General features: G+C 26.5%; 3 protein-coding genes across 4 annotated transcripts in view; 1 reads left to right on the top strand and 2 right to left on the bottom strand.

Moving 5' to 3' along the window:
• LOC107448190 (uncharacterized) overlaps positions 1-4,932 on the bottom strand; it is a 25,291-nt gene extending 20,359 nt beyond the window's left edge. For both annotated transcript variants that reach the window (XM_071185524.1, XM_043039548.2), the window contains exons 1-3: positions 4,799-4,932; positions 2,903-3,049; positions 1,378-1,566 (exon numbers count right to left, since the gene is read on the bottom strand). In XM_071185524.1, the coding sequence (XP_071041625.1) occupies positions 1,378-1,566; positions 2,903-3,049; positions 4,799-4,879 (417 nt within the window). In that variant the 5' untranslated portion in view covers positions 4,880-4,932. The remainder of the gene's footprint in view (positions 1-1,377; positions 1,567-2,902; positions 3,050-4,798) is intronic.
• A 75-nt stretch (positions 4,933-5,007) lies between these two features.
• On the bottom strand, positions 5,008-10,723 carry LOC110282261 (SREBP regulating gene protein). Its single transcript, XM_043039549.2, has 5 exons — positions 10,355-10,723; positions 8,761-8,920; positions 8,297-8,448; positions 8,103-8,216; positions 5,008-5,146 (listed from the first exon to the last, which is right to left on the bottom strand). Exons 1-5 carry the CDS (start codon positions 10,454-10,456, stop codon positions 5,057-5,059), a joined length of 618 nt encoding a protein of 205 aa, XP_042895483.1. The 5' UTR covers positions 10,457-10,723; the 3' UTR covers positions 5,008-5,056.
• A 16-nt stretch (positions 10,724-10,739) lies between these two features.
• LOC107437722 (Smu1 spliceosomal factor) lies at positions 10,740-26,209 on the top strand. Its single transcript, XM_016049811.4, has 11 exons — positions 10,740-11,087; positions 11,295-11,361; positions 13,302-13,445; positions 15,400-15,552; positions 15,630-15,780; positions 18,407-18,636; positions 20,618-20,713; positions 21,836-21,963; positions 23,615-23,909; positions 24,785-24,937; positions 26,015-26,209. The coding sequence occupies exons 1-11, from the start codon at positions 11,062-11,064 to the stop codon at positions 26,111-26,113; spliced, it is 1,542 nt and encodes a 513-aa protein (XP_015905297.1). The 5' UTR covers positions 10,740-11,061; the 3' UTR covers positions 26,114-26,209.
• Positions 26,210-26,569: the final 360 nt, after the last annotated feature.

The raw sequence follows: 26,569 nt of genomic DNA on the forward strand, positions 1-26,569 counted from the left end.
TAGAGCACAGCCAATAATCAAGTAAAAATTTTCTTTCTATTACTTATATGTAGAGCACTGCCATTCAAGCACAAAAATTTAAATAAAAAACATGTTTAGAGATGTTTTTAAAAAAGAGGTAGTGTTTAAAAATAAACACCTTTGCTCAAGAGGAGAAGACACACTTGAACAATTAAACATAATAAAGAAATCGGAAAGGGAAAAAAATATTTACAAAAAGAATTAACTTGCAAATGATAATACAGTAGAAGTCCATTAGTCCGGCATCCAACAGTCCGGAATGCCCGATAGTCCGGCATCGCTCCGGAAAATTGTAAAAATTTTGGTTTCCTCCAAAAGTGTGTCTTTAGAGCAAATAAAAACGCTCGAGAGCTATTTGGAAGTTTTCAGGGTAGTTCGGGATCATCCGGAAGCGCTCGGTACTAAAGCCATCCTTCTTTTGGACAATTGCAAAACCCACCCGCCAGTAGATGAGTCAGTTTCTGGAAATATTGCTGCTACTCTGCTCCCACCTAACGTAACATCTTTGATTCAACCCATGGGTTATTCAAAATTTTAAATGCTTTTATAGAAGGTCTTTTATTCAAGGCCTGTTAAATGCCAACTGTGACATGACTTATATTCAAAAAAAGTTTACAGTAAAAGATGCCGTCTATGCTATTGCACTGCCTTGGAACCAGGTAAAAAATACAACACTCCAAAAATGCCGAAAGTCAAGAAAACAAAAAGACATTCGTGACTTTTTTAAATCTAAGTGAAATATGTTTTACAGTACATGTACATACATTATATGAAATGTAAAATAAAGTTTGTTGTATGTATTTGCTAGTTTAATTATTAACCTAATTGTTCGTATAATTACCGCCCGATAGACCGGAATTTTCGGTAGTCCGGCACCGAGCCGGTCCCGAACGTGCTGGATTATCGGACTTCTACTGTATTGAAATAAAATCTCTTTATTTCAAAAGGCAAAATTAATCTACAGCCGGTGTGATAATCTGCATCCAGGGGTCTGTCCAGGCCGAATTTACTACCGTTCAGCGGTACCTTCACAAATTCAATTTTAGGAAAAACGGTAGTTTCACAAATTCAACTTAAGGAAAAACGGTAGTTTCACAAAATACTTTTCTTAAAATTTTATTTTTATATCCCTTAAGACACGATAAATTCATATTTTTACCATATTTTTGTGTTGATTTTTTAATATAATTTTTAATTTTTCACAAATTATGTCTAAATTTTCACAAAATAGGTACCTCTCAGAAAAACCTAGACAGACCCCTGGCATCATTCGCAGCCACGGGGAGGGTTTCTTCTACCAGGCATAAGATAAACTAGTCATTACAATATGAAAAAAAAATATTAACTACATATTACCTGAGAGTAATGATCATTGTAATTAATCTCAACCACATTTTGTAGTTCGTGAGAAAAGTTTTGGACATCAGACTGCAATTTAGTGTCACTTTTGGGGCCACTTTTTTGCAGTGCTTCATTTATCACTGAAGACATGTAAGTTTTCATCTCTGATTCTTTCTTTCTTCTTTCATCTGAATTAATATTATCCTAAAAGTTTAACCTTGTGGATTACATGGAGAAAACTCAATGCAAAAATGTAATATGAGTAACTCAGAAATTTGCATAGATAATTGTAAATAGAAACATGCAATAATAATGATAAATGCCAACAATAAAATTCACAAATCAATGCAATGAGGATTTAGATTTCAATAAAGATGTAATAAAGACAGATAAGAGAAAACTTGTTTGCCTTTTTACTCTTCAGCAGTCATTTGAGAAATATTTTGGAAAAATTTTTATGCACCAGTAGTTTTAAAGGATGAAAATTAATAAGTTCTTGATTATCAGTGACAATAATTAATGGCACGTTTTTAAAAAAAAATTATTGAATTTTTAAGAGTAGTCAACTAGAATGATTGAGAAAAGGGTTGTGAAATATGTTTTAATGGCATTTATTAATAATTTTAAACACCATTAATCTATTGGTAGGTAAGTATATAATACAATATAAGGTAGCATGAATTAAATTTAGAACAAAACGTATGACTAAGCTTCAGGGTTGGATTAAAGGCTTGAACAGACTAGGAGCTGTTGCATAACTTAGGGGTTCTTTTACCACAAATTAGTTAACATTGATCATGTATTGAGTTATGGTAACTACTAGTTTAAAACATACTAAATTCCAGTCAATATGCTAGTAAAAAAAACCAAATAAATTGCAGATTGAGTTTTTCTAAAAATTGCAATATGTAAAATCCTAATTTAATCATTTTGTGCCTTTAAAAAATGTGGTTTAATATTTGTGCTAATTGTACTAAGCATTGAAATGTATTAACTGTTAAGCATTTATAAAAAAAAAAAAAAAATGTGATTAAATCACAAATATAAAATATTCTTTTATTAGTAAATTGCTATTTTTACAAACTGTAAATCTTTATTTCTAAAGTTTTACATGGATAATGAAACTCTGGAGCACTCATGCATGCACTGTGTTATATTTTTCTAATAACTGTTAACAGTAGAAAGAAGTATGAAAACTCAAACAGAAAAACATTTCTGTCTGTAGCTAAAAAAAACTTTAAAAATAAATTTTTTATTTTTTTAGAAAAAATTACACTCAAAATATCTTATGTATCTTATTCTATGTAATTTTAAAAAATGTAATTAAAATCAGCTTTACTCATTTAAATTTAGGGCCCTAAAACATTTAAGGGTCTGGAGTTATCAAATACTTATGTTACAGCTAGAATACCTTTTAAAACATTTAAATAGTAAATTTTATTATAAATTGAAGCATGTTGAAATTCGTAAATAACATTTCTATAGAATATTTTGCAATTTTCCTTAAAAAGAGAAACATTTAATAGAAAAAGAAAATTACCAAAACTGCAGGACTGTTGGTATAGTTTGAGAAATATTTATTTACAAAGTCAGAGCCCAAGAGTTGAAATATAATCTGTTTATTAACTGGATTCATCAACTTTTTCTCTATATTTTGTTTTAAAATTTGACTAACTTTGTATTCTACCTGAAAAAAAAATTTTTAAACTTCANAAAAAAAAAAAAAAACAAATTTAAACTTCATTATTTGTCAGAAAAAGTATAATATTTTTCTAATCAAACAGAAGAAAAAGATTTAAAACTCAGAGATAAACATTTTTTCAAAGAAAATTTTCCAAATTAATTATTAGTCTGTTTTATTTATATTTTAATAAAATATTACCAATACATTCTGTCAATCAAGCAACTATTAAAAATATATAACAGACTTGTAAGTCCGATGATTGAATTTTGAATTCAATATTTCAATTATCAAGAAATCTTCTATATTGGTATTGTTTAAATTGATAAAATTAACACCATTAAGAAATTTGCGAAATTATGATTGTATGAACCAGTGTTATCCAAACAAATCTTCTATATTGGTATTGTTTAAATTGACAAAATTAACATAGTTAAGAAATTTGTGAAATTATTATTCTATGAACCAGTGTTATCCAAAGAAATCTTTTACATTGGTATTGTTTAAATTGATAAAATTAACACCATTAAGAAATTTGTGAAATTATGACTGTATGAACCAGTGTTATCCAAACAAAATATTTTAAGAGAGTAATTTCATCCTTCAATTTTTGAGTGAATTTTAAAAAATACACATTTGTAAATAACTGCCATTTTAGAGCACATGTTACACTATAAACTAACATATAAATTATATGAAGGTAAACACACTAAAATTAGTGATTGAATATTTAATAAAAAAAAACTTTTTATTTTTCAATATTTCCAATTTCCCCCCTTCTATTTACAGGTTAATTAGACTAAGATTTTTTTAAAAAAGAAAAAAAATCATCAATAAAATCTAAGGAGTTTAATTTTTTCTTTTATTTTGATCATTTAATATTATGTTTAAAAATCAAAGTTACAATTAAAATCTAAATTGGAAGCAAAACAATCTGGAAAAGTCATCCAATTGTTCCAAAGCAACTTTTTGAGATTGTATTCTATTCTAAGCAACAAAATCTCTTTCAAAAGCTCTTGCCTTTATTGGTAATGTTAGAGAAATAACAATTTCTTAAATTAAGAATAAATGAAAGATATTGTTAATCTCTAGGGACTCATTGACTGACAATTACTAACAATTACATTGACTGAACTCATTGACTGACAATTACATTGACTGAAAGTTAACAATTTTAACAAAAATTTTTATAGCATTTTCACAACCGGTAAAAGTTTTGATCAGTGAAATCCAAATCTGAGGCATAAAATACACATCTAGTAGCGCATTGGCAAACTTTATTCCGGACTAAGATAACAACCCAATAACAAGTTAAATACTTAAAATACACAAAAAAAAAGTTTAAATACTAAAAGTTTATATACTAAAAGTTTATATATACTCATTCTAGTGATAAAGTACAAACTAATATAAATGTTTCCAATTAATGTTCATAAGATAAGGAGGAAAAAAACTAAGCTTAATTATTTTTAACAAGGTTTCAAAAACTGATTTTAAATATTTTTTAATTAAATTACAATGCATCAACAATATATTCATTTATTGATTTTTTAGGTTAATTATTTAACATTTCGAAAATAACTTTATTTTTTTAAATTAATACACATTTAAACATAGCCCTTACTTATGATAAGGTTGTGTTAAAAATGGTTTTGTTTCATTCCAGTTTAAAAAAAAAAAACTTGTTTTCAGTGATCTTGTTTTGATTTAATTATTTTTATAGTAAAGATAATTTAAATAAAAATAGATAATTACTTTTCTCCAAGAGCTAAATGTTACAGATTGGTCCACATAGCCTTGAAAGCAATTCTCGTTTTCAAGTTGAGATTCATTCATGTTTAGATCACAGAAAAGTTCTTATGGCACTTTCACAATGAGGTGGATACTGATAATGAATATTTGAAATGATAATGACAGTTCATATCTGAAGTTGTAGTTTAAAATAAATAATCACACCACCAAACTTCATATTGGAGCATCATATTTACAAATTAAAAATGTCCTTTTAAAACACTAGGAGGTTCCTAATTGAGCTGCCGGTGGAGATTCTCCATAACAATGTTTAGCCTTTGGATCGGTGTAAGAATTCTCATGTTGAACACTCTAAGGAATTAATAAATATCGTAAATACCTAAAGCTATTAAAAAATACAATAGCTACAATTCCCACAGAAATGAATTAAAACACAAATAATAAACTGAACCAAATCAATAACAGGGGTCTGTCCAGACATTTTGTGAAAGGTCCGGTTTTCGAGAAATTGTGAAAAAATTACTCACATTTTTTCAACCAGGGTCCGCTTTTATGAATTTGTGCAAATAGGGTCCGGTTATTGCAAAAAACTTTTTCAAGCAGTTTTTAAAGAAAAGTAGATACAAAATTAAGCTCGGCACTGTAAAATTATAATAAAAAAAATACATTTCCAAAAATAAACAACAACTGCTGCTTTTAAATTAAGAGATGCAACATACAAGTATTTGGTATTTAGCCTATACTGCTGAACGCAGAATATACATTTCGGACGAATAATGGAAGAATCGACGGCCGAAGACAAAACTTAATTCGTTTACATCAATCTTTCTTGTTTTCTGCCCTGAAAATTATACGTTTTTAAAAACAAAAGTTCTTTATAGTTTTTAAATTTACCTTCAATATAACCATTTGATAAATAACTTTTTGTCAAATTTGTGCAACAATATTTTAATTTAGAATTTGCATGAATTACTGCTCCATATCGCTAGACTCCTTTTTTGAATTAACATAAACTACTTGTTTTCATAGATTTTGGAAATTGAGTTCATTGAAATGTATAACAGGGGAGCTTCATAAAGCTCTCTCCTGATTCTATTTCCATCATACTACATTTCTATTTATAAAAGGCTCTCTTTTAGCAAAAGTGGAATATGAATTGAATGTATTAAAACAGATCAAATGGTTAAATAAAAACTATAATTTTATAATCCTGAAATACATGAAATCGATAAAATGGTTCATTTCGAAACAGATACATTTAAAAGTAAGTAAAATCTGATAAAAAATTATAAAATAAATATATATGATAAAAAGTTATATCATGATTTTCAAAATGGGTAAAACTATAGGGTGACCTGGGGTAATTCCTGATCAAAAAATGCAAACATCTATTTTGTGAAAAAACTATAAGATAGAATTTTAATATTTACTGGAAGTTTGAGGCTATATAAGATGAGTCCTATGCCACCTTCTTTTGTTTGAAAATCTAATTAGAATTTAAAATATTTTAAATTTTTAGTGATCAGGAATTACCCGTGGTCTTAATCAATTCTGGGGTAATTCCTGATCACTTCTGGGGTAATTACTGATCATCGGTTTTTATTGTGAAGGGGCTGTTTAAAAATAATTATATAATGGTAATTAACAAATAAGACGTCAAGATCAAACAAATAAACCAAAAAGATATGTTTAATCAGCTAGTAAAACGATTTATTTAAAAGCAAAAAGAAAGATTAACACTTTAAATTTTCCAAAAATCTTTGCATCGTGCCATACATTTTAGGCAATCAGCCAACTCATTCTCATGTTCTGCTGAAATATAAGAGAGTTCCCACATGGGTTACTTTTGCTGGATTTTTTAACTTCATTAAGGAATAGTGTAAAGGTAAATAAGGTGTGTCAGCAGCTCTCACACTGAAATTTTCATTTTCAATCATTAAAAGAAATTCACTAATTTTGCTTTCTAGAAGCTTAGTATCCTTTTTAGGCTTATAATTTCTCACCATATTTATACTAGGCTAATTTATAAACTTAAAAATTATTCTAACAATGTACACACATAAAATTAAGATAGAAGCAAGGTAAAACAAACCAGAAATGGTGCAAATCAGAATACAGTCTTGTATACAGTTAAAAACAAATTTTGTGATGACAGTTAAAATATATTTTATAGTTGTTCCACTCAATAAATATGAACTGTTATTTAAGAAAAGACAATTAGCTATTTTATATGCTATTTATAAGAAGAAATGACAATGATCAGGAATTACCCCAGTGATCAATATTTACCCCATCTGTAGGGGGCAACATTTGATATAGTTTCCTATAATCAATTATAATGCTTACAGTAGATGTGAAACAATTAAACAAAAGCTTACACTACTTTTATATCAAAGAAAAAGAAAGTAACTCAACATATTTATTATTAAGAAATGTGCACATTTTGAAACCCATCTTTGAAATGGAAAATACAGAAAGCAGTTTGAAAGATACTCATTTTGTTAGATTAAGTAAAAAACTATTATTATGTAAATGTAGTTATACTTTAGTAAAGTGTACAAGCATTCTTGTCATGTCTCAAATTAAAAAAAAAAAAGAATTTTAAAGTAAAACTTAGGTGATCATTATTTACCCCAGAAACAGAGTGATCGTGAATTACCCCGGGTCACCCTATATATAACCTTTAACTGTATATTAACCTATTTATATATAGATAACAAACAAAAATGAAAAAATAATAATAATAAAATCAAAAACACAAAAAAAACAACATTTGGACAAAGTTTAATTTAAGAATAAAGCTTAGAAATGCAAAAATACTTGGATGATGGCTTTTGTTCAACAAATACTGAATACAGCTGAAGTAGAAGTTATGAGCTGATTATTAAACTTAGTAACAAGCAATAATAACAAGACAAAGGAAAGAAGAAAGTTATAAAAGAAATTGTAAAGAATTGTAAGAAAGAAATTGTAATGAATTAGTAAAAACGCAATATGCCATATGATAAAAACATAAATTAACAATATTTATTTTAATTAATAGCTCTATCAGTACACCAAATTAATTATGTAAAACAAAACGAAATCTAATTACAAATACAACAATTGATAAAGCTAGGGTTACTGTTCTCATAAGTAAAATTAATTTATGCTAAAATATAATTAACAATTATAAAATAGTTTTAGAGTTAGAAATTAGAGAAAAAATTCTACGATAAAAATTAAATCCAATTGCGAATGATAATCAATTTATAATCAGTTCAATCAAATAAAAAAATTCTCGATGGGAATATTAAGATTTTTCTACCTGAGATGAAGTTCTACACTTAGTCAAGCAAAGCTCAAAATGATCTGTGATTGAGGCAAACAAAATATTGAATGTTTCAGATGCTTTCCCCAAAATTTTCATTAAAAGCATTCTCTGTAACAAATAAAGAATAAATAAAAGTCTTAACAACAGAAAATATTGTTTTGAATGATAAAAATAAATCAGAATTTCACTTTTTCTGGTTGTAAGCAACAAGAAATGCAGTATTCATAAATACTGCAGCAGCCATTTTCATGACAAGATTCACAGTTGTACCGACTTGTGGTAGAAGAATCTACATTACAGCATCCATTAGACAAAACATCATGCCTGGAACAAACATAGCCTGGAAACAAAATAAAATAATAATTAATTCACAAAATAACATTCTTTGAGAAACATGACAACATATAAACAAAGCCTTATCATCATAGCTACAGTAAGAAATACATAAACAAGTTATACATGAAAACAGAAAGTTTCCACGGGAACAGAAAAATGGTAACATACTTTTGCATGCTACTTTAATAGATTGCATGGGAATAAAAAATTATTTAAAAAACTTTTTAAGAAATAGGAGAAAAAAAATTATATAAAAAAATTACATTAAAATAGTATATGACATTGGTTTACATAAATTAAATTCAAACTAAATTACCTTTATCATCAGCAATTAAAACTTTTCCTTGGACAGAATTTCTGCAAGAGGTTATTTTTGAACTGTGATTAGTTTTATCATAGGATGTGTGCCATTTAAAAGATTGAGATGGAAGATTTATTGGAGGAATCATATTATCGTCTGCCATTGAGTCATCGGCCTAAAAAAAAATTTATGTTATAATTGATTATCTACAACATTTTCAGAATAAATAAATTTATACAAAATTAACCAAAAAAAAAAAAAAAAAAAAAAAAAANAAAAAAAAAAAAAACAAGTCAATAATATTACTAAACATGAAAGAGAGAGAGAGAGAGAGAGTGAAAAGAATAATGAAAATATTTTCTAAATTGCAATTTTTCCTTTTTTATTAATTTGGAAATTCTTTCAGAAATGAAAAGTATTTATTTCATAAAAAGAAATATCATACGATCAAAACCATAGCTCTTAATTTTTTGGAAATGTTATTGATTTCATTCTTTAGTTACTGGATTTACCAAAGAATGAAATTGATAATGATTTATTAATTTTATTAAAAATTTTAGCAATAAGTAAATTTTGAAATCTAAACTTTGAACCAAATTCGGAAAATACTTTTTAAGTGACACTAAAGAATATAAATACGTACTGATCAGGAGAAAAAAAACATATGCACGCACATGGAAGGTTGCTGATTGAGTCTCTAATATATATTTTTTTTTAGTTAATTATGATTCTAGTTTAAGATTTTGGATGGCTAATTGATCTACGAGCAAAGAATCTGAGAAAATTTTAATTAATTCAGATTTTAGCAATAAGTATTTTTTTATTGCTTTTTTTATCAATATTTTAGCAATAAGTAAATTTTTAATAAAAATCAAATTTTAATAAAAATTAAAAAAGTCTAATTATTTATTTCATTAAAAATTTTAATCATTCAAAAATAAGCTATATATTTTATGCTTAATTTTTAAACATTTTTTAAATTGAAATAGTAAACGTCCTATTCCAGAAAATACTGAATTTATAATAACACACTAAAAGATTACATTTGTTAGTCTCATAATTTACTGTTACATAGCAGGAAACAAGTTTCTTCTGTTTCTAAAAATAATAACAGTCAAAGCACCCTGCACTTAAATAATTGTAATAACATAAAATTTCAAAGAATTATATCCTGATGTGTTTGGTTGCTAAGTTATGAGAAGATGCTTGATATAAAAATAGATTTCTTCTTATCAAAGTGAAACATAATAAAATTTTAAGGTAAACATGATAAAACAAATATAATTTACATTTAAACTTCTGAGAGGAACTTCTAAAATTTATTTTTAATGTAAAACCTAATATAAATTAAGTAAAGCAATCAGTAAATAAATGCTCAATAAATGAATAATTAAAAAAAAAAAAGCGAAACAGAACAAAATGTGTACTTTTTAATCAACATAACTAATTTGATAAGAGATAATTCAAAAATACACAAATATGGAAACATATAAATCCAAAGATATAATTCTTCATATAATTCATGAAGTCAAATATGCATATTGATTATTTAATTAATTACAATACTCTTAGAAATTGGAATACATGGATTTTTAATCAAACAACTTACTTCGGGTAACCAATGGAATACACAATAACAAAAAGATATTGTGAATAAAATAGCAAGAACGATTTTCTTTCGTAAAAAACGGACAATTCTACCGGTAAACATTGCAAAAATTAAAGTATAATTTAATCTAGCTATATAATTTTGAAAATGTAAACAACTATACTAGAATTTCTCACGTCCCAAAATTATATTGTTTTGGGTGAAAATTTAACAATTCAAAAAATTTAATTGGAAACTTAAAACGAATTCAATTTTACTTTTACGAATTATTTAAATAATTTCTAAATCGAAAAATGATTGTTTACTATAATTTAATAATCCACCCCATTTATCACCTTCTCGTCTGCTTACTTTAAGATGAGAAAAGTTAAAGTTGTGAGCAAGCAGATCAATTTAATCAATTTTTTTCAAAAATATTCGATTTTTTTATTGGTTTTATGAATTTTATTAAAGAACACGTGCTTTTACAAAAAATTAAGGAGTTTAAAACATGAAACAGCAGATTCAAAAAATGTCAACAAATTTTAAGTATTCCCGTTAAATATCATTATTTCGTAACTAGAACCGCTCTTAACACAAACAAAACACAACTTTTCTCGGTGTTTACATTACTCGTTGGTTACATTAGACTTCAATTCAATTTAAATCAAGCTATAATTAATATATTGTATTAATTGATTGTAGCGTTATAAAGTGAATTATAAAGAATGTCTATTGAAATTGAATCTGCTGAGTAAGTGTCTATTTTGTTAATGTGTATATTTTTCGTCCCTTGAATTGTTAACAAAAATTGTAATTAATTTAAGTTGTAATTTCAAATATATGTTCTGAATTTATAGTTTGACATTAAATTATTAGTCAGATTTTTCATTGAATACTTATTTAAATTCATTCTTTGTTGCTCAAGAGATCTTAAATTATTATTGATCTGTTTCTTTAGTGTGATTCGTCTTATTCAGCAATATTTGAAGGAGAATAATCTGGTTAGGACTCTTCAAACACTACAGGTATTATTTATATTTAATTGCTTTCAATTTTTTATTAAATTGTGTAAAACTGAAATTTTGAAATTTTCTCAAAATGGAATTTATTGGAAATGGGGAGTTTTGTAAAATTTTAAATGATTCAAGAATTACTCAACAATAATGAATAATTTTCATATTAATGTATCATTATATGGTGCAATTTTCTTTAATATTTTATTTGAGTGAAAATTTTAAAATTATTGTTAGCTGGTTTTTTGGTAAAAATTTGCAATTCAGTGCCCTTATTTTAGTGATTTTTTTTATGTTCTTGCCGGAAAAAATTATGGTATTGTGATCTGTCGCATTATCTAAAACTGCTAATACTTCAAGTTGGCCCCCTTCTGCGATTTTCTTTTTTTTTTACTTTCTTGCGGGTTGCTTCCCAGAAGTTGCCAAAACCTGTCAATTTTCTCCTGCAGAGCACATTTTTTAGTGGTTGCAATGAGGGTGACTGCAAATATTTTCCAAGTTGGGTAACGGGGAAGAATGGCAGCAACACCCTGTTTCTGTTACTTTTACTCTCCCAATTTTTATAAATTTCTCGTTCGGTATGACTTCTCATTTGTAACATGTGATCTCTGATCGATTGTGTCAATTGATGTGACATCAATTGTAAACACAGTCAAGTGAAAGCCAAAAAACGGTCAGTTTCAGTTTGACAAGATGACTTATTTTTTCTTACAAGATAAGATTTTCTATCTAATGTGTCAGTTTTTGTAACATCATCAGCGTAGGTTGTAGCAAAGTAAACCAATTGAAAATAAGCGAAAAAAATAAAAATACCACACTATATTTGGAAGTAAAAGGAAGTGCTGATCTTACAAACTTATAACGATGTGAAAAAGGGAGGTTTAATTACTTGAACTCAACAGCATTTTACGGTGGTAAAAAATGCTGCTGAAAAGAGTGGTGGAGAAAACAGGTTTAAAAAAAAAAGTAAATGTTTTAAAAAAATTTTTTTTTAAAGTTTATCTTTATTATTTTTTCAGTTTCATTTCTTTAGCAATACAAACCCACAAATATTTTATAGATTTCACTGATACCTGACGCCCGGTGGCTGGGTGGTAGAGCTTTGCTCTTCTGTGCCATGGGTCCTGGGTTCGATCATTGGGCCGGGCAAGGTTGACTCAGCCTTTCATCCCTTCAGTGGGTTGATAAATGAGTACCAAGCAAGCTTGGGCTCTGCGTTTGGCTGACCATCTGACCGGAACATATGCTCCTGCACCCCAGAGCCCAAGGTCAAGAAAACTGAAATGGGCATAGTAGGCCTTGGCCCTCTATGGGCTGTCGCACCACTGAGTTTAATTTAGTTCACTGATACCTACCACCATAAATATAATCTGTTAACTCAAAACCTTTATTACGGCAGGCATCAGTTACATCTGCTCGCTTCAGACTCGGTTTTGTTTGATTTGGAGTTATTGAATGTTATTGATTTATACATAAATTGTTTTATAAATTATTATTTATTTATTTTTGTTCACTGCTATGACATTAAATACTCTTTGTCTCTACTTCTCTTTACTAATATTTTTAGTCTGAACTTATGTTCATAATTACAAGAGTAATTATCCTTAGTGGCTAGTGTTTTCTTTTCAAATAAGGCACAAGGTGTTATTGACAAAAGAATCTATATTTATATTTGACATTTTTATATTATTTAATTATCTCCATATGAACTTTTTATTTCTAACTTGATGGCCTCTTGCAAGTTGCCGATAATTTATTTCATTCATTCACAACCAATGTTATTTATATTAATAAGTCACTGGCTACAAAAAAAGAAAAAAGAAAAAAAAATTTTAAAAAAATCAGTCTATGACATTAATATTAAATTAAATTTATGGCAACATTTATTTTATTATTTTCAACATTTATTTATTTATATTTAACAAGTATATTTTTAAATTTGTTCTTTTTAGGAAGAAACATCTATTTCTTTGAATACTGTGGATAGTGTTGACAGCTTTGTTCAAGATATAAATAATGGACATTGGGATACTGTGTTGAAAGTTGTGCAGTCATTGAAACTTCCAGATAAGAAGTTGATTGATTTATATGAACAAGTAATTGAATTGTTTATTCTGATTTATCTGTATTTAATATTTATTGCTTTTTTCCATAATTTATGAGCAATAATTTTATTTTACAATTTGACTTAATTATAAATTTTATTTTTTAAATGATTATCAGGATTAATAGAGCATGCTTCTGACTCTCACTTTAGCTAATGTTTGGGAGCATAGTGAATTATTAAAATTATATTTCAATTAATTTCTATTATATATATACATATATACATACAGAGTTCTTCCTAGGAATAAAAAGGACAGAGTGCTTCCTCACTGAAGAGGTTTTCACTTAACACCGTAAAAATTTATCAAAATGTATAATATCGCTTAAAAACTCAATTTGATCCTCAACAATTTTTAAATTACCCTCTTGTACTCTTTTGTGTGTATATTTCAAAAAGTAATTGTCACTCATTATCTGAATAAGAGAAAAATTTGTAGTTTATGAAAAATAATTTTGGCATGCTTAAAGACANTATATATATATATATATATATATATATAAATAATTTTCTTTTTTTTTTCACAAAAAAAGTAAACTATGAAAAAAAAATTTTTTTTTTATAAACAACTTGAAAGCTTTTTTCTATAATTTAAACTGAAAATTATTAGAAAATTAATGTTTAAAGGTGCATTTTTTTTTTAAAAAAAAAACGTATTTATTTAAAAAGTAATTTTAAAATTTAAAGTCACTTAAAAATTTATTAATATACATCCCCACAAAATAAAAAAAAACTTATAAAAATTTAACCAGTTGAGAATAATCCTAACAAAGTAAATATTTGTAATAGTAATCAGAATTATACATATAAGCACAGATAATTTTACCAGCGTGTAATTATTATTTTATCAGTTAATTAATTTCTCTTAAAAATAAAATATAAGTAGAAAGTCAGTGTTTTTAAAGGATGGTGGCTCATTTTTACAAAAAGGGCAAAGAGAATACATTTATAGGGATCATAAGGTAGGCCGTTGTTCTGAAAATGCTTAGGAAGAACACTGATATATATTTACATAGTTCTAGTCATCTTAATTTCATTAGAGTTTGTTTTCTGATTTTATTTGTTTTCCAACTCTATATTTCTCAATTCAACCCCAAATTATTCATTTTTCAGATAATATCAATATTTAGCTCTAGTTGAAATTCGGGAACAAATCAGTAAATTTTTCTTGTAGTTGAATAATAAAGTCCTAAAGACATTGTGCTTGTAGCTAAGCTGTCAGTGACCCCACAAGCTCCAAAAAAATAGCATTGCAAGTTACATTTACAGTAAAAATAATTTTTTATTTATAAAACATTTTTTAATCCTCTTTATAAATAATAATAAGCCTTAATTAAACATCTAATATTGTAAATGTAAGATAAAAAGTTATTTGCTCGTCTTAGTTTCATTTAATGTTAGTGCATTCAATGTTTCAATTCAGTACCTTTTCCAAATTATGCGTTTTCTACGCATTTACGTTTTTTATTAATTTAAATTTAAATAAAATTAATGGGTATAATTATGCGCCATAATGTTTTTGTTTCATTTCATAATTTTAAATGTTTTATTATAAGTCTATGATAGGGCACACTTATAAATGTTGATAGCAAAATCTATGATATAAATGTTGATAACAAATAACACTTATAAATGTTGATAACAAAATCTATGTACACCACCTGCAAGCTGCTACCTATCACCAATTCAACTAAATTTTCCTAAAATGAACGAATTGTTTTCTGGAGTTTTGTGTTTGAATTTTACGCAGAGTTCATTTCCATTCAAACATCACTACTGGGCAATATGGTCATAAGAATATAAACTTTTTAAACCAGGAAATTTCTTAAATAGGTTTTACAGTATTACTTAAACCATGCTTCTAATTTTTTACAACAAATGTTGAGTGTATAAAATAATTAATACAATTCAGTTTTAGCTTCTCAATGGTTATGGTTTAATTACAGGTGGTGCTTGAACTTATCGAACTTCGAGAACTCGGAGCTGCTCGTTCATTGCTGAGACAAACTGATCCGATGATTAAAATGAAACAAGAGGAATCAGAGCGACATGTGCATTTGGAAAATCTCTTAGCTCGTTCATACTTTGATCCGAGAGAAGTTAGTTTCTTTAGCATAAAAATATCTTTATTTTTGTTTAAATGTTTAAGCATTTAAACTAACTGGTGTATTTGTAGGCTTATCCTGAGGGTAGCAGCAAAGAACGTAGAAGAGCAGCCATTGCTGCTTCTCTTGCTGGTGAAGTAAGTGTAGTACCACCTTCACGTTTACTTGCTCTTCTTGGTCAAGCACTGAAATGGCAACAACATCAAGGACTACTTCCTCCAGGTGTGATATAAATTATATTATAAAAAAGTTTTTGATCCAATAGTTTTCAGTATTTATTAAAACAGTTTTTTTTAGTTTTCTATTTAAATGTGCTTGTCATACCATCGTTTGTTTTCTTTATCCTATCTTAAATTCAATTAAGATAGGATATATATATGTGTGTGTGTGTGTGTGTAACATAACTTATACTTTCTCATACTTTATTATTCACATCCTGTCTTTCCATCTAATTTTAGTTCAAGTATGCATAAATTAATATTTTAAATTTTCCCTTAAATTGAACTGTGAGAAACATATTTTTTCCCTCAACCTATTTAATGGATCAATTGTAATTACTCAGGTTTCCCCTTCTCCCTAAGATGTAATGTATTACGGGACTATTTACAAGATTTTCCGTAATTTTTATTCAAGAGCATTTCGATATGTGCATTTGGATTCTCATTCTCTGATTAAATAAAGTTTAATGTGCTCTTTTTAAATCCTGTGTCTATCTTTTTAAATCCTGTGTCAAAGTTTCCTTCATTACTTGCCAGCTGCTAGCCATATCTTATTAGATCCATAAGTGCTGTGCAATATTTAGAAAAATTTATACCTGTAATTCTGCTTTTTGGTATCTAGCTGAAATATTATCAATAATAACTTTTATAAGGAAAATTATCAAACAATAAACTAATACTATGCAAAACCTTGTTATTAAATGCTGTGTGTTATTACAAAATTTTTTCTTCTTCTTCTTAAATTTCATGTATATTATATATACATTAAGTTGGCATTTTTGATATAATAGCCCTTTTCACACTAACAAAATCAGGCATTATAACATGTCATGATATGGCCTGTTTATAAAATTTATGTAAACATGTTAACTAAAAAAACTTTTTTAACTTAAAAAAACTAGGTATATTTTTGTAAAATGTTATGCAATAAAATTTTGTCTAATTACTGATATAAAGACCATAAGTTATTTAATGATCCTACTACAGATGAATCTTTGATAAAGACACTGATACAATATTTATGCTAAAATTAAGATACTAATGTTAAGATAGATATAGAAGAAAAATAGTTACCAATTAAAGAAGAAAAAACAATATAGAATCATATTGCCTTTTAAAGCTACTGAACACCTATGAGATAACATACAATTTTTGCAGATAGTGCAGTCTCTATTTTTGGTATTATAATTGAGCACACAGAATAAGTGTTTAGGAAAGTCACTCTCTCAAAAGAGAGTTTAAGTTCTTCGTATGGTAACATCAAGCAAAATAGTCTTTCTAAAAATTTCTTTTAATTTTTAATATCAAATAATGCCTTTTTAATAGTATTATTTTAGTCTTGGAAACTCAAAAAGGTTTAACTCTTGGTTTTAAAGTGATTTTTATTAGAAATGAAAAAAAAATGACATCTAGTATTAAATGCTATAAAATTGAAATGAATAGTAAATTCAGTTGTTATAATGGAAATTAAATATAATATTTCATCCATAGTATAGCAAATAGAGTTCTTATGTGTTAGTTATTATAATAAAATAGTTGCAATAACATGAGGTTATATTAAGGAGCAAATGTGGATACAGAATTTACTAGCTCCAGGACAAAATTTATTGTGAGTCTTTTACAAGAAATACTAAAAGTCTGATTTTCATATTTTGGAAGATATTAGGAAATAATTTTCTTTCTTTCTTCAAAATTGTAGTGTGTACTTTGATTGTCGAGATATGCTATATTTTTCATAAACATACTGAATTGTTATGACTTTCACTTGTTAGTGCTTATTTCTGTTGAAATCTAAATTTTTTTTCTTCTGGATTCTATCATTATTTTATATAAGAGAATTATTCGTAATTAAAAAAAATTATGGAAAAAAACTTTTTTTTTAACCTTTATACTTTTTTAAGAAAAATCATCAGGACCCTTATGAGTTCTGAGGCATTGAACAATTGTCCCTGTCTCTCTCCCTTCCCTCCTTTGAGCGCAGCCTTGCTAAAGAATGTAGACTGTATAGATATGTATAATAATCTATATATCACTATAGTATTACTTTATTTGACTTTTACAGGCCTGCTTTATGTTATGTTAAATATTGTAAGCATTTTTTAATTGACTTAATCAACAATTTATACATATAATCAAATATGACAATTTAAGTACAATCAGAGGTACTTTATAAAATGTCTCTTGATACAAATTATTTATCAGTGTCTATAAATATCTATTAGTGCAAGTGTTAAGGCTTTCACATACAATGATTGTTCTAGATTAAATGGTTATTTTCCACACAGTAAAAATTTTTTTTTTCATTTTAACAGAAAGTTTGAGCACTGAAGAATGCAATTCTTAGCAGAGTTAAGTTTTTAGTAAAAAATAGAAGTAAATAGACTGTATTTCTTATTTAAGCTTATTTACTATACAATGCACGTTTTCAAATATCGTCTAAGAAAATATTCAGTTTCTAATATTATTTAGGATTTAAATTTTTTATCATTTAGTTACTTATATACCACTTATATACCATACATCTTGTATCTTTCTAATTTTACCAACATTTGATCATTATGCTCAAAAAATTTGAAAATCAGCACATATTTTCTATAATTAAATTCAAAAGTATTTTTTCATTATAATAGGTACTACTATCGATTTGTTCAGAGGTAAAGCTGCTATTAAAGAACAGGAAGAGGAAAAATACCCTACACAACTTTCAAAACAAATCAAATTTGGCACAAAAGCGCATGTTGAATGTTCTAGGTTCTCACCTGATGGCCAGTACTTGGTTACAGGATCTGTTGACGGCTTCATTGAAGTATGGAATTTTACAACTGGAAAAATAAGAAAGGATTTAAAATATCAAGCTCAGGTATGGTGATTCCTTTTTTATTTTATTATTGGAAAGGTTCCTTATAGTAAAATCCTTATAATGAAGCATTCAATAATAAAGCATATAATAAAATCCTTATAATAATAAAGGTTCCTTATAATAAAGCATTTGTTTTTATATATTCATTGAGTGTTCAAATGTGTTTTCTGTGTTGATGAATGTAAAAAATGTGGTGATTGTTGACATTCTCTTGTGGGTATCTTTCCCATATTCTCTTTGGTGAATGTCCAAAGTATTTGTTACTGTCTGATTTGATATTTTAATTTGATTAGAATATAATAGGGAAAAAAAAACCTGTGCAAGGAATATCAAGTAAGAGTATGCCACACAATTACCTTTAACTATATACAGAACAGTATTTGGTACTCATTGTAGTGAGTCTTTCAAGGTCAGCAAATTACTAAATTTCTTTAAAAAGTGTGGAAGAATTTTTACTCTACTAGCTAATAATATGCAAATAGTATATTAAAACATAAACTTTTTTTTTTTGAAATCTTCTATAAAATAAATATTAAAATATAATATTAATTTTATAGAATAAATATTAAATTATAATATTTATTTTTATAATAAATAAAATAAATGTTATTATATTTATTTTATTTATTAAATAAAATTAATATAAAATAAACCTTCTATAAAATATATATATATATATCTTTTTTTTTTTAAAAATCCGTATTAATCACATTGCTTGGTATACATTTGCCTATTATTTCCTACTTAATGTTTTTCATTAAAATCCATCGCCAAATATACACTAGAGGCTGATTTATTCATTCTGAAATTCAGATCATTTACCAAAGTGTCCATGTGAATGCAAGGGAAAATTTTCAATATTCATAGATTTGTCTTAATTGATTTGTTTATATAGTAAGGTATATATACTTGATTTTTATATTTTAAACAGTTTTACCTCCTACATACACAGGCTATGTAAATTAAAGCCCCTCCTGTAGAAATGTTCAATAAAAATGTTTCATTGATTTTTTTTTATTTCCGTAAATTATGGATGAAACTTTGCTCTTAAAAAGGAAAGGTATGAAGATTTAAAAATGGTTAGATATATGCATAAAAAAACTAAACTCAATTTTTTTCTTTTGAATAATTTTCAACCTGCCATAGTAAAAACTTAATAAACCAGCAGTTTTGTATTTCTTCTTCACTCTATGTTATTAAACTAAAGTTTCACAAATTTTCTGTAAAAATTAGATAAGTTAAAGAAATAGTTACAAATGTGTGAAACAATATTATGTTTATTACCAGGCTGACTTGTGTTATGAAAAACCTTTATTAAAATACTGAATTTTATAATAGTAAATAAAAATTGGCAATATATAGTAAATAAAAATTGGCAAACATGGGTTAAAATTTATTGTGACAAGTTGTTTTTTTAGAAGTACATATACCAATCATAAATTTGCAGGATTATTGATCTGATTTTGTCTGTCCTTAGGTAAAAATAATGCTCATTTTTCTTATGAGTATGAAAGTTAATTTTCTAGTAAATTAAAATACATTGCTTACTTTTGAAAAAAAAAAAACTAATTTGATTTGTATATGTGTGAAAAGTTGATTAAACAGAAAAAAATGAAATCATTAATCTCCCTTACACCATAACTACTAACTTTTTTAAGATTTTTTTTTTAAAAATTTTTCAATTTAATTTTTAGTTTTTCATAATAATTACAATACATATCAATCATATTATGTCACAGAATATGATATGAAAGAAAATTTATATGATATCAATCATATATATCCTTTTCCCAAATCATATCTGATAAATGCTTTTTATTGCATGCAGTTAGATACATTTTATTTGTAATTAATTTTCAAGCAATTGTTACGTATATTATTACATTATATCATTATGCATATGCATATTATTATTATTTTTGTTTGTCTTTTCATGCCGAAACTTTCTTTGTTGCTTACCACTGTTGAAAACTTTATTTAGGATAACTTCATGATGATGGACGATGCAGTTTTATGCTTATGCTTTAGCAGAGATTCAGAAATGTTAGCATCTGGCAGTCAAGATGGAAAGATTAAGGTTATTTTCCTTAAATATTGAAGATTTTAATAATTCTATTCATTGTTATCTTTTTTTTGTTGGAAATTTTTGTCCCTTTCGTTCTTGTAAGAAATCAATATCATTCACAATACCCCTTAGTTCTTTTAATGATTGATATTCAATACATGATTCCAGTTATTTATAAACACATTTAAAAAAATTTTTATTGCCCTTTTTTTCCTTTTGCAATTCCATAACTGTTTTGTTTTATATATCTACATTCATTTTTATGATCAAATAAAAATTAATATCAAAAGAGAATACTCTTCCTCTATTAATTTCAAGTGTCAAACAACCTTCCTCATAAAAGTATTTAAAACTTGAATCTTTAAATTTCTAAATCAATATGGTGCATCTCTTCATGGAAATGTTTTACGTTCCCTGTATTATTAAAACAGTTAAAAATAAAAGCATTTTCATCTAGACTACTTCAATGATCATAATTTTTAAATATCAATTAAATTGTGTATCAGTATTGAAAAATACTTGTTTTGCCGGAGAAAATAATTTTTCTTTTCTTTTATGTGTTCTGATCTAAGCTAATTTACTCTTCATTGGATATTTAACGGACAAATTGCATCCCCGTCTGTAAAAATTTAGGATGTTTAGCTTGAACAAAAATAACTGATTTTATTTTTTTAGTGATTATAGTAGTAATTTCAATATTAGCAATATTATTATTATTTTTTTTTAAATATTATTAAGCATTATTAATAAATTTTGTCTTACAATATGGCATGTAAATTTAAAAAAAAGAAAAATGGAAAAAAATCTCATTTAAATCAAATGAATCTGATTTTTTTAAAAATCTTGTTTTTTTCCAACCCTGCTTTGCAATAAAAATTAGTCATACTAAATTTCATTGCTCACACACATACTCAGATAACATTATTTTATTATTAATAGAGGTAAACTTAATACAATGCTTTTTTCTTTAGACATAAAATCATAGATGCAATTTTAAAGTTTTAAAATAGTATATATCAGACTGTTTTCAAACAATTAAATGACCATGGCACATGGTCAAACAATTTTTCTTTATATTAAGTATGTATTTGTAAATGAATACTGTAATATCTTTTTGTATTCTAATTTAATTAGGTATGGAAAATTCAAACAGGTCAATGTCTTCGAAGATTTGAAAAAGCACATGCTAAAGGTGTTACCAGCTTACAATTTTCAAGGGATAGCAGTCAACTTTTAAGTACATCCTTTGACCAAACTATTAGGTGACAACCTTTTTCTTTTTTTAGTATTAGTATTTTATGTATTTTTTTTAAATATTTCCCCCACCTTTTTGCTATCTTTCTTACGAGAAATTCTAATACTGCTTTTAATGTACAGTACAGAACCCGTTATCCGGAAATCAGAAAACCGGAACAAAATTCAATAAATTTTCCACCATTTTTAATTTTTTTTTCTTCCCTCATAAGATTTTTCTTTCTTTTTTGAAAGATGTTTACCTTACCATCATTTTGGAAATAATCATTAGTGCATTACTTCATCGTTTTTTCTTCTTTTTAAGTTTATTTCTAAAATTTATTTTTTTTTAGTTGGGTTTAACAATTTAAAAAATGGCTTTTTGTAGTGATTCAGAAAACCGGAAAAATCAGTTATCCGGAATAGCGATGGTCCCGATCGTTCCGGATAATCGTTTCCCTACTGTATTTTCAAATTCAATTTTTTATTCTTTCAATAGATATGTTAGAAAAAGAATATAAAGTGTTTTGTTTAAAATTTTGTTTTTTCTTTTGTGTGTGTGTGTCTCCAATATTTTTTTGTTTGTTTTTGTTTTGTTTATTAAAATAGGCAATTTTATCATACTTGTTGGGTTGTTTTAAACGTGTATGTTCATTTATTTTCCTTTTGGGGTGGTTGAATAAAAGTTTATAGCATTTGGGTTCCTTTTTTTATAAATGCATATTTATTAACTCTCTAGAAAAAAGTTAAGGAAAACATAACTATTTTCTTGAAATTACTCTACATTAACTACATTGAACGACAAATATTCTACATTGAATTGCATCAACTGAACAATCCTATTCTTACAAAATAAATATGTAAATAGATGAAAATTTAAATGTATCTGATAAGAATTTTTTATTTGTTATTTAGTTTTATGCTGTTTTCCTCAAATTAGTGGTTTTTGTATATGAATTACTTACCTGATTCATTTAGATGGTCATTTTAAAAATTTAGCTTCAAATGCTTTTACAACAAATAAATATTTGTACAGTACAGAACCCGTTATCCGGAAATCAGAAAACCGGAAAACCAAGAAACCGGAACGAAATTCGATAAATTTTCCCGCCTTTTTTTTAAAAAAAATTTTTTTTTTTTCTCATAAGATTTTAGGATTTTTCTCTTTTTTGAAAGATGTTTACCTTACCATCATTTTGGAAATAATCATTAGTGTATTACTCCATCGCTTTTTCTTTTTAAGATTATTTCCAAAAATTTTTTTTTTTAGTTGTGTTTAACAATTAAAAAAACGGCTTTTTGTAGCGATTCAGAAAACTGGAAAAATCAATTATCCGGAATAGCGATGGTCCCGATCGTTCTGGATAATCGGTTCCCTACTGTACTTGAGATTAATAAAATAAGTCAAGTAGAAATTAATCAAATAAGTTAAAGCTAAAACAATAGTAAGTAAGAGTTAGAAATGATAAAAGTTGACAATAATGGGAAACAATCAGGAGGGATTAATTTTAAAGAATTTTGTTACAAATAAAAATTGATTTACTACGAGATAGTTATTATTTTTATTAACATTTAATTCTAATAGCCCTAGTACTTTTTCCTATTTCATTCATGGTCAATGCAACTAATGTGAATGTTTTTTATATCTATATTCCGAAATTTTTCCCCTTTATCCTGTAGGGTTCATGGCTTAAAGTCTGGCAAACTTTTAAAAGAGTTCAGAGGTCATACTTCATTTGTTAATGAAGCCATTTTCACTGCAGATGGTCACAACATCTTGAGTGCAAGTTCAGATGGTACTGTTAAGTTATGGAATATCAAGAGTACTGAATGTGTGAACACTTTTAAATCCTTTGGAGGAACTAGTGGTATAGATATTACAGTTAACAGTGTACATGCTTTGCCAAAAAATACAGAACATTTTGTTGTGTGTAATCGATCAAACACTGTCTCAATTCTTAATATGCAGAACCAGGTAAACATTCTTACTATATCTAGTTTCATTAGTTTATTAAATTTAAGAAATTAAAATATTATTTGTGTATATTTTTTTCTGGTGCAGTTGAATTGTAACATATTGGAAGTTTTGCTGCATTTGTAACTTTGTAATAGATAATATAAATTAATTTATACAGTAGGAACGATACTAAGGAGTGATAGCAATTTTATCATTTCTTGAAAAGAAATAGATTTTATTTCTTGGTTTTGGTAATTTTTGATGTCTTTTTAAGTATGCTTTTTTTCTTCTTTTTTTTTCTGAATATGAGATCTGTAAAGTAAAATAGACTTTCTTTTATTTAACATGGATGATTCAAAATGCAATGAGATTCGAATTAAAAATAATTTCCTATTGGCCAAAATATGAAAATCGTGTTATTATTTTTCCATGGCATTGCAGATATCATTACACAGGTTCCTATTGAGTTGCCAACACATTTTATCTACTGTCGGCTGGAGCACAATAATACCCTTCACAAAATTATTGTCACCTGCTTAATTTTTCCCCCAGCTATTAAAAAAAAAGATGGCTTAAAAAGTTAGGGCTGAGTTGTAGCCATGATAAATTAACATGGGTTTAAAGATAAAATGATTGAGACTTTATAATAAAATGAGTTTAATTTAATAAAAAATTGTAGTAAATTAATTGTATATATATTTTTAAAAAAAATAAGAGGTATAGAAGTTCATTTCAGTGCTGCAGCATCATCGTACACTGCACTGCTCACAATACTCTGCAGTGTATTTGTCAATTATCATGGCTTTAAATGGTGTTTTAATCAACATATATATTAAGATTTATACTATAGTAATTTAAATATTATTCTAAGTATACTTGCTATTTTATTTCAGATTGTAAGGAGTTTCTCCAGTGGTAAAAGAGAAGGTGGTGACTTTGTTTGCTGTGCCGTGTCTCCTCGCGGTGAATGGATTTATTGCGTTGGTGAAGATTTTGTGCTTTACTGTTTTTCTACTTCAACTGGAAAACTTGAAAGAACTTTAACAGTAATTATTTCTTATTTAGTTATATATTTTTATTTATTTATATAGATATTTTTTTATATATATAGTTAATTTTTTTTTTATTTGAAAATAATAATGAAACTTTTCCACTTTTTTTTATATCTCATAACAATGTACTGAAATTTATTTTCAAGTTTTTTTTACAATGCTTATTTTATTAAAATTATATTTCTATATATACAGTAGAAGTCTGTTGCAATAACCAGCAGAATTGCCATTGTAAACAAATACACATATTTAATGTTAAAACAGCAATAAAAAAAACTTAAAGATGAAATAGATACATTTACCTCTTTCCTTTTTGTTTTAATCAACTATATTGATTTAAAAGACACATTTTGAATAGAGTTTTTTCAAAAAAAAATAAATAAATAAATAAAGTTCTATAGCTTTAGACTTCATCAATAACACTGAATATGGATTTCAATAGTGGTGAACAAGTGACTCATTATTTTGAAATGTGTGGCAGGTATCTTAAAAATATAATTTTTCTTTTGTAAGGAAGATAACTTGCCGGTGGTCGCCCACAGAAAACTTTATAAACATAAAGGTGAAGTGATGTTCGTTTTTCTCTTCTTTTTTTTTGTGCTGATACCAGAAATGAATACAAATGATATCCATTTTACTTTTTTTTCGCACATCATTGTTCACATAAACAGTCAAAAAGTATATCCCCTCAAAAAATAAATAATAATTATAAATTGTCACAATAGCAGCAGGCTAGTTATTTTTAACTCATTACAGACATACTATTTTGGTGTCTCTGATATTAACATTTTGAGGGTAACTTGGAAACTTGTCAAAATAGCAGACTTCACATAATATGCTATACTCGGTACATCAAGCTTTTACTATATTTATTTTACTTAAAATAAGTTATGTCATATATTCATATTTTTATGTTTGTGTTAAAGAGTAATATTTCTTAAGTTCTTGTAACTCACAAAACTTTACAAAATAAAAAATTCTGTAAAAACTTTACAGTTTTTAATATAATTATTAACTATTTACATTACATATTCATATATTTAAAATTTTACGATTTTTTTTTCCAATTAGGTTCATGAGAAAGATGTGATTGGTATTGCTCATCATCCTCACCAAAATTTAATCAGTACCTATAGTGAAGACGGTCTGTTAAAATTGTGGAAACCGTAAACTACTGTACATATTCATTTCCTCATTCATTATTTTCATCAAAACATCATTTTCGGTTATGTATTATTTCATAGATAATAAATTCATGTCTTGTTACCTTCTTTATTTTTCTTGCATTAACAATAAACAAACTTTTGCTTCTATGGGGTTTAATCAGATTAAAGTCTAAAAATTATGGATGGAATTTATGCAACAATCGACTCTTTTTAATATTGCATGGTAAATTAAATTATTTTTGTTATTTGCTGAAATTTTTTACATATATATACGATGGGGGTGGTAATTTTGGGCTAGCAATTAGATATTTTCAACTTCTAAGTGACTTGTAAAAAAATGAGTTTTTTACCCCTTGTTATTTAATAAAAAATTAGTCTATTGGAGAAACTTCCATACATATTTGTGCAAATGTGAAATGCTTTATCATTCTGTAGAAATATTTTTATCACCATGATTTTA

This window comes from Parasteatoda tepidariorum, chromosome 9, assembly GCF_043381705.1.
Source record: "Parasteatoda tepidariorum isolate YZ-2023 chromosome 9, CAS_Ptep_4.0, whole genome shotgun sequence".
NCBI lineage: Eukaryota > Metazoa > Arthropoda > Arachnida > Araneae > Theridiidae > Parasteatoda > Parasteatoda tepidariorum.

What these genes read in the sequence shown, in the direction of transcription:
- LOC110282261 (XM_043039549.2), bottom strand. Translation starts at nt 10,456, where the DNA reads ATGTTTACCGGTAGAATTGTCCGTTTTTTACGAAAGAAAATCGTTCTT. An exon ending in TTTAATTGCTGATGATAAAG is followed by an intron (nt 8,449 to 8,760) that starts GTAATTTAGTTT and finishes TTTTGTTTCCAG; the next exon opens with GCTATGTTTGTTCCAGGCAT. An exon ending in GTTGCTTACAACCAGAAAAA is followed by an intron (nt 8,217 to 8,296) that starts GTGAAATTCTGA and finishes TATTTGTTACAG; the next exon opens with AGAATGCTTTTAATGAAAAT.
- LOC107437722 (XM_016049811.4), top strand. Translation starts at nt 11,062, where the DNA reads ATGTCTATTGAAATTGAATCTGCTGA. An exon ending in TCAAGGACTACTTCCTCCAG is followed by an intron (nt 15,781 to 18,406) that starts GTGTGATATAAA and finishes TCATTATAATAG; the next exon opens with GTACTACTATCGATTTGTTC. An exon ending in ATTTAAAATATCAAGCTCAG is followed by an intron (nt 18,637 to 20,617) that starts GTATGGTGATTC and finishes AACTTTATTTAG; the next exon opens with GATAACTTCATGATGATGGA.